At 39.1% G+C, this 17,500-nt stretch overlaps 1 protein-coding gene across 6 annotated transcripts in view; it reads right to left on the bottom strand.

Annotated features, from left to right (window-relative positions):
- LOC128697034 (glucocorticoid-induced transcript 1 protein) overlaps positions 1–17,500 on the bottom strand; it is a 638,463-nt gene that overhangs the window by 62,078 nt on the left and 558,885 nt on the right. For all 6 annotated transcript variants that reach the window (XM_070088837.1, XM_070088846.1, XM_070088856.1 and 3 more), the window contains one exon: positions 16,605–16,732. In XM_070088837.1, the coding sequence (XP_069944938.1) occupies positions 16,605–16,732 (128 nt within the window). The remainder of the gene's footprint in view (positions 1–16,604; positions 16,733–17,500) is intronic.

Consider the following 17,500-nt stretch of genomic DNA (forward strand, 5'->3'; position numbering starts at 1 on the left):
GGGTAAGTTTAAGAATATAGTGTTAGAGTGTTCAGCAAAAGTTTGTGGTTACAGAAAAGTGGGTGCAGGAGAGAAGAAGAGTGACTGGTGGAATAATAATAAGAATAATAAGGTTTTTACAAAGTAGAAGTGATGCAAGGAGGGAGGAGCATATGGAGAGAAAAAGAGAGGTTAACAGAGTGGTGAAGCAATGTAAAGAAAGAGCAAATAAGAGGGTGGGTGAGATGTTATCAACAAATTTTGTTGAAAATAAGAAAAATTTTTGGAGTGAGATTAATAAGTTGAGAAAACCTAGGGAAAGAATGGATTTGTTAGTTACAAATAAGAGAGGAGAGTTATTAAATGGAGAGTTAGAGGTATCAGGAAGATGGAGGGAATATTTTGAGGAATTGTTAAATGTTGATGAAGATACGGAAGCTGTGATTTTGTGTATAGGGCAAGGAGGAATAACATCTTGTAGGAATGAGGACAAGCCAGTTGTGAGTGTGGGGGAAGTTTGTGAGGCAGTGTGCAGAACGAAAGGGGGTAAAGCAGCTGGGATTGATTTGATAAAGATAGAAATGTTAAAAGCAGGTGGGGATATAGTTTTGGAGTGGTTAGTGTTTTTATTTAATAAATGAATGGAAGAGGGTAAGGTACCTAGGGACTGGCAGAGAGCATGCATAGTTCCTTTGTATAAAAGCAAGGGGGACGTAAGAGAGCGTAAAAATTATAGGGGAATAAGTCTGTTGAGTAAACCTGGTAAAGTGTATGGTAGAGTTATCATTGAAAGAATTAAGAGTAAGATGGAGAGCAAAATAGCAGATGAACAAGGAGGCTTTAGGAAGGGTAGGGGGTGTGTAGACCAAGTGTTCGCAGTGAAACATATAGGTGAACAGTATTTAGATAAGTGTAAAGAGGGTTGAAAATGTTGCAGTTCAGAGGGTCATCTGAAGTGTGATTGAATTAAAGATAGTATAAGAACATAAGAAAGAAGGAACACTGCAACAGGCCTACTGACCCATGTGAAGCAGGTCCATGCCACTCTCCGGCCTAGAACAATGACCACCTAGTCATATCACTTCCACTTAAGGAAGGAGCATGGCACCAGACCTGGTAGCACAAGCTAGTCAGGTCCAACTCACACCCACCCACACCCACTCATGTATTTATCCAACCTATTTTTAAAACTACAAAAGGTCTTAGCTTCTATGACGGTTCCATTTATACACCTCAATCATATCCCCCCTAATTCTATGCCTTTCTAGAGAGTGCAGATTCAGGGCCCTCAGTCTATCCTCATAGGGAAGATTTCTGATACATGGGATCAGCTTTGTCATCCTCCTCTGTACATTTTCCAGTGCATTTATATCCATTCTGTAATATGGTGGCCAGAACTGTGCAGCATAATCTAAATGAGGCCTAACCAAGGATATACAGAGTTGAAGAATAACCTGAGAACTTCTATTATTTATACTTCTTGATATGAAGCCAAGGATTCTGTTAGCTTTATTGCGAACACTTTTGCACCATTGTCTTGGTTTCAGATTACCAGCTAACCAGAACTCCTAAATCCTTTTCACAATCAGTAGTATTAAGATCTACACTATTCAGTTTATAAGTGGCATGGTTATTGTCCTGTCCAACATTTAGAACTTTGCATCTGTCTATATTAAACTGCATCTGACACTTCTCTGACCACTGCATCAGTCTATTCAAATCATCCTGGAGTGCTCTAATGTCCTCAATAGAATGAATTGGATAGCCTATTTTAGTGTCATCAGCAAATTTGCTTATGTTGCTATTTATTCCCTCATCTATATCATTTATGTAAATTGTGAACAACAAGGGGCCCAACACTGACCCCTGTGGAACACCGCCTGTGACATGCCCCCATTCTGATTTCTCCCCATTTATGCAAACTCTTTGCTGCCTATTTGTCAACCATGCCTCTACCCAGGAAAAAATTTCTCCTATTCCATGTGCCTTAAGTTACCTCAAAAGTCTCTGATGTGGAACTCTATTGAAAACCTTACTGAAGTCAATATACACAATATCATATTCATTACCATGATCTACCTCCTCAAACACCTTAGCGAAAAAAGTTAGTAAATTCGTAAGACAGGAACACCCCTTAGTAAAACTGTGTTGAGATTCATTTATCAATTTATGCCTATCAAGATGGCTACGAATTGCCTCGGCAATTATTGATTCCATAAATTTTCCCACCATGGAGGTAAGGCTTATTGGTCTATAGTTTGAATCTAAGGACCTGTCACCTGCCTTGTAAATGGGTATTACATCTGCCATTTTCCACTTATCAGGCACTATGCCAGTTTGTAGTTATATGTTGAAAAGATTAGCCAAAGGTTTGCAAAGTTTCTCTTTACATTCCTTTAAAACCCTTGCAAACAATTCATCAGGGCCTGGGGATTTGTTAGGTTTTAATTTCTCTATTTGTCTGAGGACCATGTCACTAGTTACTGCAATTGTGCATAGTATATTATCGTCCTGTTCTACATAATTTATCATCTCTGGAATTTCGCTAGTACAGTGGACCCTCGGCTAATGAATGCATTGCATAACATTAAATCCGCCTAATGAAACGTTTGAGCGTAAAAATTTTGGCCCGCCTAATGATAAAAAACTCGTCCAATGTGATTTGTCCCAAACCTGTCTGTCCAGCCTGAGCACCTCAGCTGCCCTGTCATCATTGTTTACAAGCCAGGGTGGCCGGTTTCATGCACACATTCAATACATTTTGTATTATTCCATTGCTTATAGTGCTTGTAACTGCTAAATAAGCCAACATAGGCCCAAAGAAAGCTTCTAGTGACAACCCTGTAGTAACAAGGGTGAGAAATACTATCGAAATAATATCATACCACGGTCAGCTGCTGCTGTACCACCGTCAGCTGTTGCTGCACCACCGTCAGCTGTACTACTCGAAGATGTGGAGAGACTGTTGTTGGTGTGGCTTAATGAGAAACAACCCCTAGAGGGTTAGCCACCCAGGATAACCCAAGAAAATCAGTGAGTCATTGAGGACTGTCTAACTTATTTCCATTGGGGTCCTTAACCCTTTCAGGGACGAGAGGCCTTCTCCTAAACTTGTTCTCAAGGTCGAAAATTTTTCGGGAAAAAAAAAAAATAATTTTTTCTTATGAAATGATAGAGAATCTTTTCCCAATCATAATGACATCAAAAGTATGAAATATGATGGAAAACTTATGGAATTATGCTCTCGCTAAGTTAGTGGTCTTGACGATCTTTACGCATCGGCGATTTTGCCCACTTTGAGCCCTATTTTCGGCCAATTCCGGTGTACTATTTGACAAAAATCATTATTATTTCACTAGAACTCCATTTTTTCTATCGAATGAGTACAAGAAACCACCTACTTATCGATTTCAACTATCCAATGAAGTGGTCAGAAATTGGAAATTTTGCCAATTGCACACAAATTTCAAAAGATGCCAATTTCCAAATAGGGTCCAGAATAATCAAAACAGACATTCCTGGCACTAAAATAACATTTTTCTCTGTTCATCAGTCATGTCCCCAGGCCCCTCCTACATCTCTTTTGCTTTCCACTGTGAATTTTTATTCTCACAAAAAAATAGAAGATTTACTGTTATGCAGACTGCTGCATTAGTGTAGAAATGGTATAAAAATAAATCAAACATTTCTGCTACTTTGAGCTCAATTTCAATGTACTTTTCATTGTGAAACCAATCAAAATCATCTCAATTTCTGTAATATGTCTTCCATTCTATAAAATGAGACCAGGAAAACTAGAATACAACCATAAATACCATACAAAAATACAGTGCAAAGTCGCTGTTTTAAACCAAAAACACGGTCAGAGGTTTTTTTCTCATTACACACTGTGTGCTGCAGGATTTTTTTATACTGTGCACACTGACCACATAGACCCATTCTTTTATATATAGGCCTACCAGCTTTCCCTCACTAGATTTGAAAGCGCTAGAATTTATGCGTACTAGTACATCGATAACCCTGGCGTGTAGGCCGTACTAGTACATTGGAAACCCAGGATGCGACCCACACCAGCCAACTAACACCCAAGAGAAGAGGATAAAATGCCTGGAACTAGTGCTCATATTGGTGAATTTAAGGCCAGCAAAGGTTGGTTTGAGAGATTTAAGAATAGTAGTGGCATACACAGTGTGATAAGGCATGGCAAAGCTGAAAAATTCCAGCCCCAACAAGTGTTCAATTGTGATGAAACAGGCCTGTTCTGGAAGAAAATGCCAAACAGGACCTACATTTCTCAGGAGGAAAAGGCACTCCCAGGGCACAAGCCTATGAAAGGCAGCCTAACTTTCTTGTTTTGTTGTAATGCAAGTGGGGATTGCAAAGTGAAGCCTTTACTCATGTATCACTCTGAAAATCCCAGTGTGTTCAAGAAAAACAGTGTCTCATCACTCATCAATACTCTTCAATAAAGGTAAGTGTCATTTTAACATTTATTTATATAGTTATTTTGCATGTCTCATTGTTTTCTTTGTAGGGAAATGTACTTTCTTCTTTCAACACACCGGCCATATCCCACTGAGGCGGGGTGGCCCAAAAGGAGAAACGAAAGTTTCTCCTTTTACATTTAGTAATATATACAGGAGAAGGGGTTACTAGCCCATTGTTCCCGGCATTTTAATCGCCTCTTACAACACGCATGCCTTATAGAGGAAGAATTCTGTTCCACTTCCCCATGGAGATAAGAAGAAATAAACAAGAACAAAAACTAGAAAGAAAATAGCAGAAAACCCAGAGGGGTGTGTGTGTATATATATACTTGTACACGTATGTGTAGTGTGACCTAAGTGTAAGTAGAGGTAGCAAGACGTACCTGTAATCTTGCATATTTATGAGACAGACAAAAGACACCAGCAATCCTACCATCATGTAAAACAATTACAGGCTTTCGTTTTACACTCACTTGGCAGGACGGTAGTACCTTCCTGGGCGGTTGCTGTCTACCAACCTACTACCTTTAAGAGAAATGTACATTTCTTAAAAAAAAAAAAAAATATTTTTGTTTAACACTTTTGGCTGTCTAGAACGGATTAATTGGATTTCCATTATTTCTTATGAGGAAAATTAATTCGGCTAACGATAATTTTGTCTAACGATGAGCTCTCAGGAACAGATTAATATCGTTAGCCGAGGGTCCACTGTATCTTCCTCAGTAAAAACTGAGGAAGTAAGAATTGAAAAATTCACACATATCCCTATCACTGTCAGTGATCTGACCTGAGCTACTCTTAACCCTTTCAGGGTTTCGGGCATACTAGTACGGCTTACGCACCAGGGTTTTTGATGTACTAGTACGCCTAAATTCTAGCGCCCTCAAATCTAGTGAGAAAGCTGGTAGGCCTACATATGAAAGAATGGGTTTATGTGGTCAGTGTGAGCAGAATAAAAAAAATCCTGCAGCACACAGTGCGTAATGAGAAAAAAAAAACTGACCGTGTTTTTGGATTAAAACAGCGACTTTGCACTGTATTTTCATATGGTATTTATTGTTGTATTCTAGTTTTCCTGGTCTCATTTTATAGAATGGAAGACATATTACAGAAATTGAGATGATTTTGATTGGTTTCACAATAAAAAGTACCTTGAAATTGAGCTCAAAGTAGCAGAAATGTTTGATTTTTACCAAAGTTCAAAAGTAAACAAATCATGCTAAGTGTCCAATGCACGTCAACTGGTGAGTCTAATATTCTTTCGCAAGTGAGCTGATATTATTTATACCATTTCTACACTAATGCAGTAGTCTGCATAACAGTAAATCATCTATTTTTCGTGAGAATAAAAATTCAAAGTGGAAAGCAAAAGAATGTAAGAGGGGCGTGGGGACGTGACTAATGAACAGAGGAAATGTTATTTTAGTGCCAGGAATGTCTGTCTTGTTTATTTTGGACCCTATTTGGAAACTGGCATCTTTTGAAATTTGTGTGAAATTGGCAAAATTGCTAAATTCTGACCACTGTATTGGATAGTTGAAATCGGAAAATGGGTGGTTTCTTGTACTCATTCGATAGAAAAAAATGGAGTTATAGCAAAATAGTTATGATTTTTGTCGACTTGTACACTGGAATTGGCCGAAAATAGGGCTCAAAGTGGGCAAAATCGCTAATGCGTAAACATCATTGAGACATGCTAACTTCGCAAGAGCATAATTCCGTGAGTTTTCCATCAAATTTCATACTTTTGGTGTCATTAGTGACGTCAATCCAACAACGACCAATGAGAGGCCTCCACCGCCACCACCTCTCACTGAATCCAACCAATCAGAAGCCTTACCACCAGAAACATCTTCTAATTTGTCTACTGAAGTTGAAAACGAAGTAACACCACCTTCCTTTACTCCACCACCGCCTTCTCTACTTAGCTCACGTCGATTACCTGGAACACCATGGGTTAAACACAAAGGACTCATATTCTACACTACGAGGCTGTACCCTGCAAGCATGACTCGCCTAGAACTCATCCAACATCTCCAAGACAATACTGTATCGTACCAAAGCGAAGAAAGACCATTCCCTACCTACAACCAGATACTCCACCAACTCCAAACCAACGAATACTACTACAGCTCTCCCATAAGTGTGATACAACTCTCCTGAAAACAATTTACCGCACTGATAAACGGTTTAAGACCATAACCAACTCATCCTGCTTGCTGCCTTCTGACACTCCCAGCTCCTACTGCTGCCTTTGCCATCCTCTCCTAGTGAGCCAAGCAATGACATCAGTCAAGCCTCTCTATCTACGTCTCCAGTACTTTTGTACCACATGTCCCAAAGTGGTTGGGCCACTTGCCTTGATTCCTCCTCTTCCCCTCCTCCCCATCCTTTTCCAGTTATTTCCATCCTTCCATATCCTTCTTCCTTCCCATCTTACGACAGATCTTGTCGTCCTCGATTCGGATTCGGTGTCATTATGATCAGGAAAAGATTCTCTATCTTTTCATAAGAAAAATTTTTTTTTTTTTTTTTAAATTTGGGCAACCCTGAGGACAAGTCTGGGAGAGGGCCTGGGGACCCTGAAAGGGTTAAGTGGGCCTATCTTGTCTCTAATCTTACTTCTGTATACCTGAAAGAATCCTTTTGGGTTAGTCTTCGAATCCCTTGCAACCTTAGCCTCAGAATCCCTTTTTGCTTTTCTTATTCCTTTTTTTATTTCTCTCTTTAATCCTTTGACTGTTGCGGTCGTATATATACGTCTTACGAGCCACCGTTTTTGATGTATATATGTATACTCATAAATTCTAGCGGCTTCAAATCAAGCAGGCGAAAGCTGGGAGGCCCACACGTGAGAGAATGGGTCTGTGTGGTGAGTGTGCAACATATAAAAAAAATCCTGCAGCATGCAGTGCATAATGAGAAAAAAAAACTCCGACCGTTTTTGTTAATTGAAATTCCGAATTTGTGGTCTATTTTCGTACAGTATTTATGGTTGTATTCTCATTTTCTTGGTCTCATTTGATAGAATGGGAAACATATAGAAATAGAGGTGATTTTGACTGGTTTTACTATGAAAAGAACCCTGAAATGGAGCTCAAAGTAGGGGAAATGTTTGATTTTTGCCGATTTTCAAAAGTAAGCAAATGATGTCATTTTCCAATAAATGTCCTAGTAGCCACTCTAATATGCAGTCATGAATTGGTTGACATTATTTATAAAATTATTACAATATTGCAGTATTCTGCATAAACATGGGGAATATATAATAGCCAAATTCAAATCCAAATACCTACAAAAACCTCTCACATTGATAAACATTTACAGAGTTCCACAGTCAAACATTAGCCAATTTAGTCAAAACCTAGGAAGTATGATAACTGATGCACGCATGAACAAAGATCACTTACTACTCTCAGGTGACTTCAATATAAATCTCCTGCAAGACCAGGACCCACACGTTACTGAATTCACAAACACAATGAGTAACTGTATGTTGCTACCAACAGTAACAAAACCTACAAGAGTTACAGAGACTAGTGTTTCCCTACTTGACCACATCTGGACCAACACCATATCCCCTTTAAAATCAGGCATAATTACAGATAATACCACAGACCACTACCCTACTTTTCTCATAACAACTCTTGGTAAATTACCCCAAGACACTACTAAAGTCACCTTCAGACTTCACAATGAGGCAGCCATTAATAACTTCACAACAGCAGTAGCAAACATTGACTGGCACACTGAGCTAGAAATCTATACAGATATTGACGAATGTATTAATAATTTTCTAAAAAAGACCCAATACCTCTATAACAAGCACTGCCCTAAAAAAACTAAGCAGATGACAGCTAAGAGACTGAACAGTCCCTGGTTAACACCCAGCATTCTCAAATCCATAAATACAAAACACCAATATGAAAAACAGTACAGAATGGGTCACATAACCAGAGACCAAACAAAACGTTACTCGTCAATCCTAACCAGCCTGATAAGAAGGGCAAAAAAATTGTATTATGAGAACAGATTATCCAACTTACGAGGTGATATAAAAAAGACCTGGAAAACCCTATCAGAAATTCTAGGAACAAAAAAGATATCACGAAATAGCGAAATAAAATTAGCAAAATCAGATGAACCCCAACTCCCACCAACAGAAACAGCAAACAGACTCAATGACTTCTTCTCCACTATAGGACAAAACCTTGCCAATAAAATCCCAAGCTCAGATACCCCACCAAATGACTACCTCACTGGCAACTACCCGAACACACTGTTCCTAGCTCCGACTAACCCATACGAAGTCTCCCTTATTATCAACACGCTAAAAAACAAGGCAGGAGATTTAAATACCTTACCACCCTTTATATACAAAAAAGTGTCACAAGTGCTATCACCAATCATTGCAACACTCTTTAACAAATCCATTGAATCCTCCACCTTCCCCACAGTACTCAAAATAGCAAGGGTCACCCCGATCCACAAAGGAGGAGACCAAACAGAGTTGAATAACTATAGGCCAATATCCAACTTACACCCTCTCTCAAAAATCTTCGAAAAATTAATTCATAAACGAATCTACTCCTACCTTATCTCCCAAAACATACTCAACCCCTGCCAATTTGGATTCAGGCCAAATAAAAATACTAATGATGCTATTATACACATGCTAGAACATATATATACTGCAATAGAGAAAAAAGAAGTCCCACTGGGGATCTTCATTGACTTACGTAAAGCTTTTGATACAGTTAACCATGACTTGCTCCACGTAAAATTGTCACACTATGGTATAAGAGGGCACTCCCTCAACTACCTCAAGTCATACCTCAGCAACAGAAGCCAATATGTGTATGCAAATGGGGCAAACTCTTCTGCACAACCAATTACAGTTGGTGTCCCACAGGGAAGTGTCCTTGGCCCTCTTCTCTTTCTCCTATACATAAATGACCTACCAAATGCTTCGCAATTACTCAAACCCACACTATTTGCAGATGACACTACATACGTCTTCTCCCACCCGAGCCCAGTCACGCTAGCCAATACTGTAAATACAGAATTACAGAAAATATCTACCTGGATGAGGACTAACAAACTTACACTAAACATTGACAAAACCTACTTCATTCAGTTTGGTAACAGAGCTACAGATGTCCCTCTTAACATAATGATAAACGGATCACCTATCACAAAGCTAACAGAGGGAAAATTCTTAGGAATCCACCTTGATAATAGACTCAAATTTCATACACATATACAACAAATTTCTAAGAAAATTTCCAAGACTGTAGGCATACTATCGAAGATACGGTACTATGCTCCACAGTCAGCCCTCCTGGCCCTATATCACTCTCTTATTTACCCCTATCTCACCTATGGAATTTGTGCATGGGGCTCAACAACAAGTAACCATCTCAGACCACTAATTACCCAACAAAAGGCTGCAGTTAGAATGATAACAAATTCTCACTATAGGCAGCACACTCCACCAATATTCAATACACTAAACCTATTCACCATACAAAACATTCATACTTATTACTGCACCTATTACATACATAGAACACTTAACTCTGATATTAACCCTCCCCTCAAACATCTCCTTGCCAACCTCAACAGAACACATGACCATAACACAAGGCACAGATCACTCTTTGATGTTCCTCGTGTCCATCTCACACTATGCAAAAACTCAATGCACATAAAAGGCCCTAAAATCTGGAACTCATTACCTGTAAATATAAAAGAAACACTACCTGTTTATAAATTCAAGTCTCTTCTCAAAGATCACTTACTCACCCAAAACCAAATAAATACTGAATAACTGAACCTTATAAATTGTATATCTTAAATGTTTCTCACAATTATATCACATAAATGTTAAACCTAAAACCCAATCTAACTTTATTATTTTTTAAATACACTACCTAACAGAATACTCCATTCTACTGAATGTACAACAATGCATACAACCATATGACCTGTCTTTGTAATACTCACTTGTGCTTTATAGTAATCTGTTTACATTAAAGTTTTATCACCGATGTCATCATTGCTTAGTTCATCTTAAGTTAATTTTAAGCCAGCCCGTAATGCTATGCATAGTATAAGTGGCTTTGGCATACTGCTCTTTTCTGTATTTTTTGTACCTCTGTATGTGTGCACAAATTTTTAAATAAATAAATAAATAAATAAATAAATAACATTAAATCTTCAATTTTTTTGTTTGAACAAAGAAAATGTTATTTTAGAGCCAGGAATGTCTGCATTGTTCATTCTGGACCCTATTTTGAAATTGTCATATTTTTTAATTTTTGTGAAATTGGCCAAATTGCCAATTTCTGACCACATTATTGGGTAGTTGAAATCGGTAAATGGGCAGTTTCTTGTACTCGATCGATAGAAAAAAATGGAGTTCTAAAGATATAGCTATGAGTTTGGTTGACTGGAACAATGGAATTAGCCGAAAATAGGGCTCAAAGTGGGCAAAATCGCCAATTTGTAAATATCGTCAAGGTCGCTAACCTCGCGAGAGCATAATTCCATCAGTTTTCCATCAAATTTCGTTCTTTTGGTCTCACTACAATCAGGAATTTCGGGAATTTTGGAAATTTTGCGACACCAGGAGACACCTGAGGATTTGGGGTTGTGACAGTCAAGGGGTTAATTGAATATATTGATTGCTTAACTGCCCATCCCCTCTTTTGATACGTCTAAAAATGCCTCTTTTGACCAATGAGATTTTTAATCTATTATTCATCCATTTGGGGTCATTTTTGTTAGATCTAATTTCTCTACTCGGAACAAAAGTTGACTGAGCAGCTAGAACTATGCTCTGAAAAATGTCATATTGACAACCAACACCAGCTACCTGACTCATAGTCAGATCATCCCAATTTAGCCCACCCAAGTAATTTTTCAGTTCCATGAAATCAGCCAAGTGGAAGTCTGGGACAGAGACTTGATTGAAGTTTATTGGGTAATTTCATAATATACTGAAACTAAGTAATTTGTGATCACTTTCCCCAAGCTCATCATTAACCACAAGATTATTAATTAGTGAATCTTTGTTGGCAAAAACCAAGTCAAGCAGATTGTTTCCTCTAGTTGGTTTTGTCACAAACTGTTTTAAAAAGCAATCCTGAACTGTATCAAGAAAGTCACTAGACTCAAGAGTTCCTGTCAAATTGCTCCAATCAATTTTTCAAAAGTTAAAATCTCCCATTAACACATTTTCATATCTAGATGCCTTATGAATTTCTTCCCATAGCAGCTTACTGCACTCCCTATCAAGGTTTGAAGGGCCAATATATCACACCAAAAATTAATTTTTCATACCCCTCAAGAAACTGTAGCCAAACAAATTCTGTGTCCGATGTTTCTAATCTTATATCACGTCTAACACAACAATTTAAATTATCTCTGACATACATCGCCACTCCACCACCCTTCCTGTTGACCCTATCAGTGTGGAATAGTTTATAACCCTTTATGCTGCATTCAGAAGGCATTTCTCTATCTTTCAAGTTGAACCAGGTTTCAGTTATAGCAATAATATCTATATTACCCGCACTTGCAAGTAATCTTAGCTCATCTATCTTATTTCTTAGACTCCTACTATTTGTATAGTAAACTTTAAGGGAGCTAGTCACTCATTGCCCTCTACTCTCTCTCTCTGTTTGTTGATCAGTTGCTTTGCCTTTATTAGTTAATTTATTTTGAATATTGTCTTTTAAAAATATCCCTGAGGTATTCTGGTAATATCTGCTGTTTCCAACAATAATACTGCAGCATGATTGTTTCTCACAAACACCCATACCTCTATAATCTATCAGTCACCAATTACCAATTACAATATAATCTATCAGTCACCAATTACCCCCTCAATCGAAGTGGCAACCACTCCAACCCCAAAGAGATGAACCCCATCTCTTGCATACATATCATGTTTGCCAAAGAATCTGTCCCAGTTATCAATGAATGGGATTGCAAGTTCCTTGCAGTACCTGTCTAGCCAGCAATTTATAGCAATTGCCCTAGACATCCATTCATTGTCCACTCCCCTTCTAAGCAAGATGCTACAAATGATAGGGATCCCTCCCTTAGACCTGACTACTTCTATGGCTGACCTGTACTTATCCAGTAGCTCCTCTCTCCTGCCCTTCCCAATGTCATTTCCACCAGCACTAAGACAGATAATGGGCTTGTTCCCATTAATTGTCATAATATTATCCAACCTGCTGAAAATATCACCAACACCGGCTCCTGGAAGGCACACCCTCTGTCTGACTTTTGTATCTCTGTAACAAAAAGCATGGTCCATATATCTTACCTGAGAGTTTCCCACAATCAGAATATTCTTACCTTGATTAGCAAGGGAGTCAGAGGTACCTTTAAACTAACTAACCACTGAAGTACACTCGTCTTGGAGAACAGAGAATCAATTTCCTACCTTCACATCTTCTTTATTAACCCTCCTTATCTTCCTTCTTCCTGAACTGTGAACCATTTGCCACTTAAAGCAGCTGCCACTCTCACTGGTGGTAAGCATTTCCTCCTTACCAGCACCAACTATCTCACACTCACTCCCAAACACATCTAGGCGAAGCTTCAGCCTCCTATTTTCCTCCTGAAGAAGTAGAACCTCCTTCAACACTTTAACCTGAGATTCTAAAATACAGTGGTCCCTCGATAATTGTAGGGCTCGAGAGTCGTAGATTTCGGAAATCATAGCGATATTTTCGTATAAACATGGGCTCGCTAATTGTAGATTAACTCGCGAATAGTAGTTCGTCCGGGACGCGTACTCACGCTGTGAGCTGGGGCAGCCTTCCCAGCCAGTGTGGCATTGTTTACCAGTGAGTGACGGTCCCCTCACTTGCTCCTACGAAATATTTCATAATATTCCATTCATTTTAGTGCTTGCAAGTACTAAATAAGCTACCATGGCTCCAAAGAAAGCTCCTAGTGCCAAGCCTTTGGTAAAGAAGGTGAGAAATATGATTGAATTTAAGAAAAACATCATTGAACAACATGAAAGTGGCTTAAGTGCGGCCGAACAGGCCAGGATGTATAACAAACCCTATATAACCATATATTCCATTGTGGCCAAGAAAAAGGAAATCAAGGACGCTGTTGTTGCAAAGGGGGTAAATATGCTGACAAAAATGAGATCACCAGTACTCGAAGAGGTTGAGAAGTTATTATTGGTGTGGATAAATGAGAAAGAATTAGCAGGAGATAGTATTATGACGTCAATTATTTGTGAAAAGGCTAGGCAGTTGCACGACGATCTGGTAAAGAAATTGCCTGCAACTAGTGGTGATGTGAGTGAATTTAAGGCCAGCAAAGGTTGGTTTGAGAGATTTAAGAACCGTAGTGGCATACACAGTGTGGTAAGGCATGGTGAGGCTGCCAGTTCGAACCACAAAGCGGCTGAAAAATATGTGCATGAATTCAAGGAATACATAGAGGCTGAAGGACTGAAACCTGAACAAGTGTTCAATTGTGACGAAACAGGCCTCTTTTGGAAGAAAATGCCAAAGAGGGCCTACATTACACAGGAGAAAAATGCACTGCCAGGACACAAGCCTATGACAGACAGGCTGTCGCTCATGTTCTGCACTAATGCTAGTAGGGATTTCAAAGTGAAGCCGTTACTAGTGTACCATTCTGAAAATCCCAGAGTGTTCAGGAAAAACAATGTTATGAAGAGTAAATTGTGTGTGTTTTGGAAATCTAATAGTAAGGCATGGGTCACGAGGGAAAATTTTCGTCGAGTGGTTTAATGAAGTGTTTGGCCCTAGTGTGAAGAATTACCTCCTGGAAAAGAAATTGGATCTCAAGTGCCTCCTAGTAATGGACAATGCACCTGATCATCCTCCAAACTTGGATGACCTAATTTTTCGAGGAGTTTGGGTTCATCACAGTAAAGTTCTTGCCCCCGAATACGAGTCCTCTCCTCCAGCCCATGGACCAGCAGGTCATTGCAAACTTTAAAAAACTCTACACAAAAGCAATGTTTCAATGGTGTTTGAATGTGACCTCAGACACTCACTTGACCCTAAGAGATTTTTGGAGAGAACACTTCAGTATCCTCCATTGCATAACCCTTATAGGTATGGCTTGGGAGGGAGTGACTACCAGGACTTTGAACTCTGCTTGGAGAAAACTGTGGCCAGATTGTGTCGACAAGTGGGATTTTGAAGGGTTTGGGGCTGACCCTGATGAGCCTATGTCTGTTGTTAAATCTATTGTGGCACTGGGGAGTTCCATGGGGTTGGATATGAGTTTGGAGGATGTGGAAGAGTTGGTGGAAGACCACAACAAAGAGCTCACCATTGAGGAGCTGCAAGAGCTTCAGCAGGAAGAGCAACAGATTGCAGCTCAGAATATTGCTGCAGAGGAGGAGGAAGAGAGATAGAAGAAAGTGCCTTCTTCAGAAATTAAGGAGATTTCTGAAATGTGGGGTAAGATGGAAAGATTTATGGAAAAAACATCACCCTGACAAGGCTGTTGCAAGCCATGTTGGCAACATGTACAGTGACAAAGTCTTGGCCCATTTTAGGGAAGTGTTAAAGAGATGCCAGAAACAGAGCTCTCTGGACAGTTATTTTGCAAGACAGGACTCCAGTGACTCTCAAGCTGGTCCTAGTGGCATTAAGAAACAGAGAAGAGAAGTAACCCCAGAAAAGCAATTGGTACCTGAGGTGCTGATGGAAGGGGATTCCCCTCCCAAACTGTAAATAATCCAATCTCTCCCCTCCTTTGTAGATGAATGGTTCAGAGAACCGACATGTTGATAAATTAGACACATGTGCAACTCTTGGGTATCTTTATTGAAGAAACGTTTCGCCACACAGTGGCTTCATCAGTCCATACAAAGGAGAATCTTGAAGAACAGGAGGAGAATGAGGTAATCAGTCCCTCAACCTTAAGTCGATGTGGTCAGTCCATCAATCTTGAATAGAATACGGCATATGTGCGGAGAAGGAGCTTATAAACCGTTGGTAGGAGAGGTGCAGCAGTCATAGGTGGTGTCACATTTGTTCAATGTGGAAGTAGGTCGTGCCCAAGAATTAGGCAAGCGAAGAATTCCCAAGTATTAAGATCCCAAGAAGTTGCAGTGTCTGACAGGTTTGTAGATGAATGGTTCAGAGAACCGACATGTGTGGCAAAACGTTTCTTCAATAAGATACCCAAGAGTTGCACCTGTGTTTAATTTATCAACAAGTCGGTTCTCTGAACCATTCATCTACAAACCTGTCAGACACTGCAACTTCTTGGGATCTTAATACTTGGGAATTCTTCGCTTGCCTAATTCTTGGGCACAACCTACTTCCACATTGAACAAATGTGACACCACCTATGACTGCTGCACCACTCCTACCAACGGTTTATAAGCTCCTTCTCCGCACGTATGCCGTATTCTATTCAAGATTGATGGACTGACCACATCGACTCAAGGTTGAGGGACTGATTACCTCATTCTCCTCCTGTTCTTCAAGATTCTCCTTTGTATGGACTGATGAAGCCACTGTGTGGCAAAACGTTTCTTCAATAAAGATACCCAAGAGTTGCACATGTGTCTAATTTATCTTTCCCCTCCTCCAGTCTCCCATACACTAAGAAGAATCGCCAATAAAGGTAAGTGTTATGCTGTTAATGTTTCATTCATCATGTCACATTGTATTGTTTATGTACTACATCTATATTTCATGTAAAAAAATTTTTTGTTTTAATACTTTTGGGTGTCAGGAACGGATTAATTGTATTTACATTATTTCTTATGGGGAAAATTGATTCGAAAATCATAGATTTCGATAATAGTAGCACCTCCAGGAACGAATTAAATACAATAAACGAGGGACCACTGTACTACAACAAGCCATGGTGCTTGGTAACACCCCACACTAATACCCAGACAGCTCAGGAGAGGTATGACCACACGTGACCACTGACTTCAGCGTACTGACCACTGACTTCATTTTTTTTTTTTGGAAAGGAAGGGGGGGGTCACTATATCTTGGACAGGAGATGGCTATTATGTTAAAAATGGAAAGAACTTAATAATTTGGGTATATTAATTTTCTTCATACATCAAATAAATATAAGACAAAATCAATAGCTCACCATTTGCATGTTGGAGGGCATGGTGTCTTGGGTGAACGGGAGCTGGTGCAAGGACGGAGTGATCAGCATGTATGGGACTGTAGCGTAGCCCACTAGTAATTGTCCCTTCTTTGTTAGTTCGTTGCAGCCTAAAAAACAAAAGTGAAAGATATGATGGAATAGCCACAAGTAACTACTCTAGCCTGAGTCATAATGATGGACAGTACTCAGTACAAGAAGATAAACAAATAAATCCATAGTATTGCACAACATATTAATTTATTCTCAATATATGTACATATACTGTGCAACAATGAAAAATAGCAATAATATTGGTAGAATTACCGACAATAAGTTAGGTAAAAGGACACATGCAACTAATGCAACATTTTATTGTGGCAACATTTTACTCTCCAGAAGTTTTGTCAAGCCATTACTACTTGACAAAGCTCCTGGAGTGCAAAACGTTGCTACGATAAAATATTGCATTAGTTGCACATGTGTACTTTAACCTAACAATGAAAAATAGGAATTATGTCCACACAAAATATTTAAAAAATCCTAGCAAATCATTAGATATGACATTAAATCACTATACAGCCTCTTCTCACTTGGTAAACGAATTCGTTGCTAATCGAAGAATCAACCCCTTACTGACACTTCAAAAGTTTCACCACCCAAAATTAAAACATGCAGTTTTATGTTTGCTGGGAAATTCATTTCAATCTGTTTATTATTAACCAGTAAACGGTCCAAACGTATATATACGTTCAGTACCCCAGTGCCCCGAATATTTTGAAAAATAATTTTTTTTTTTTTTAATGAAGATAAAGAGCACATTTTTCTAAGAGTTATAGGATAAAAAAAAAATAGGGTCAGTACTTACAGAGATATGAGGCCGAGAAGCTGGCACTGGA

Source organism: Cherax quadricarinatus, chromosome 2, assembly GCF_038502225.1.
Source record: "Cherax quadricarinatus isolate ZL_2023a chromosome 2, ASM3850222v1, whole genome shotgun sequence".
In the NCBI taxonomy this organism is placed as follows: Eukaryota; Metazoa; Arthropoda; class Malacostraca; order Decapoda; family Parastacidae; genus Cherax; species Cherax quadricarinatus.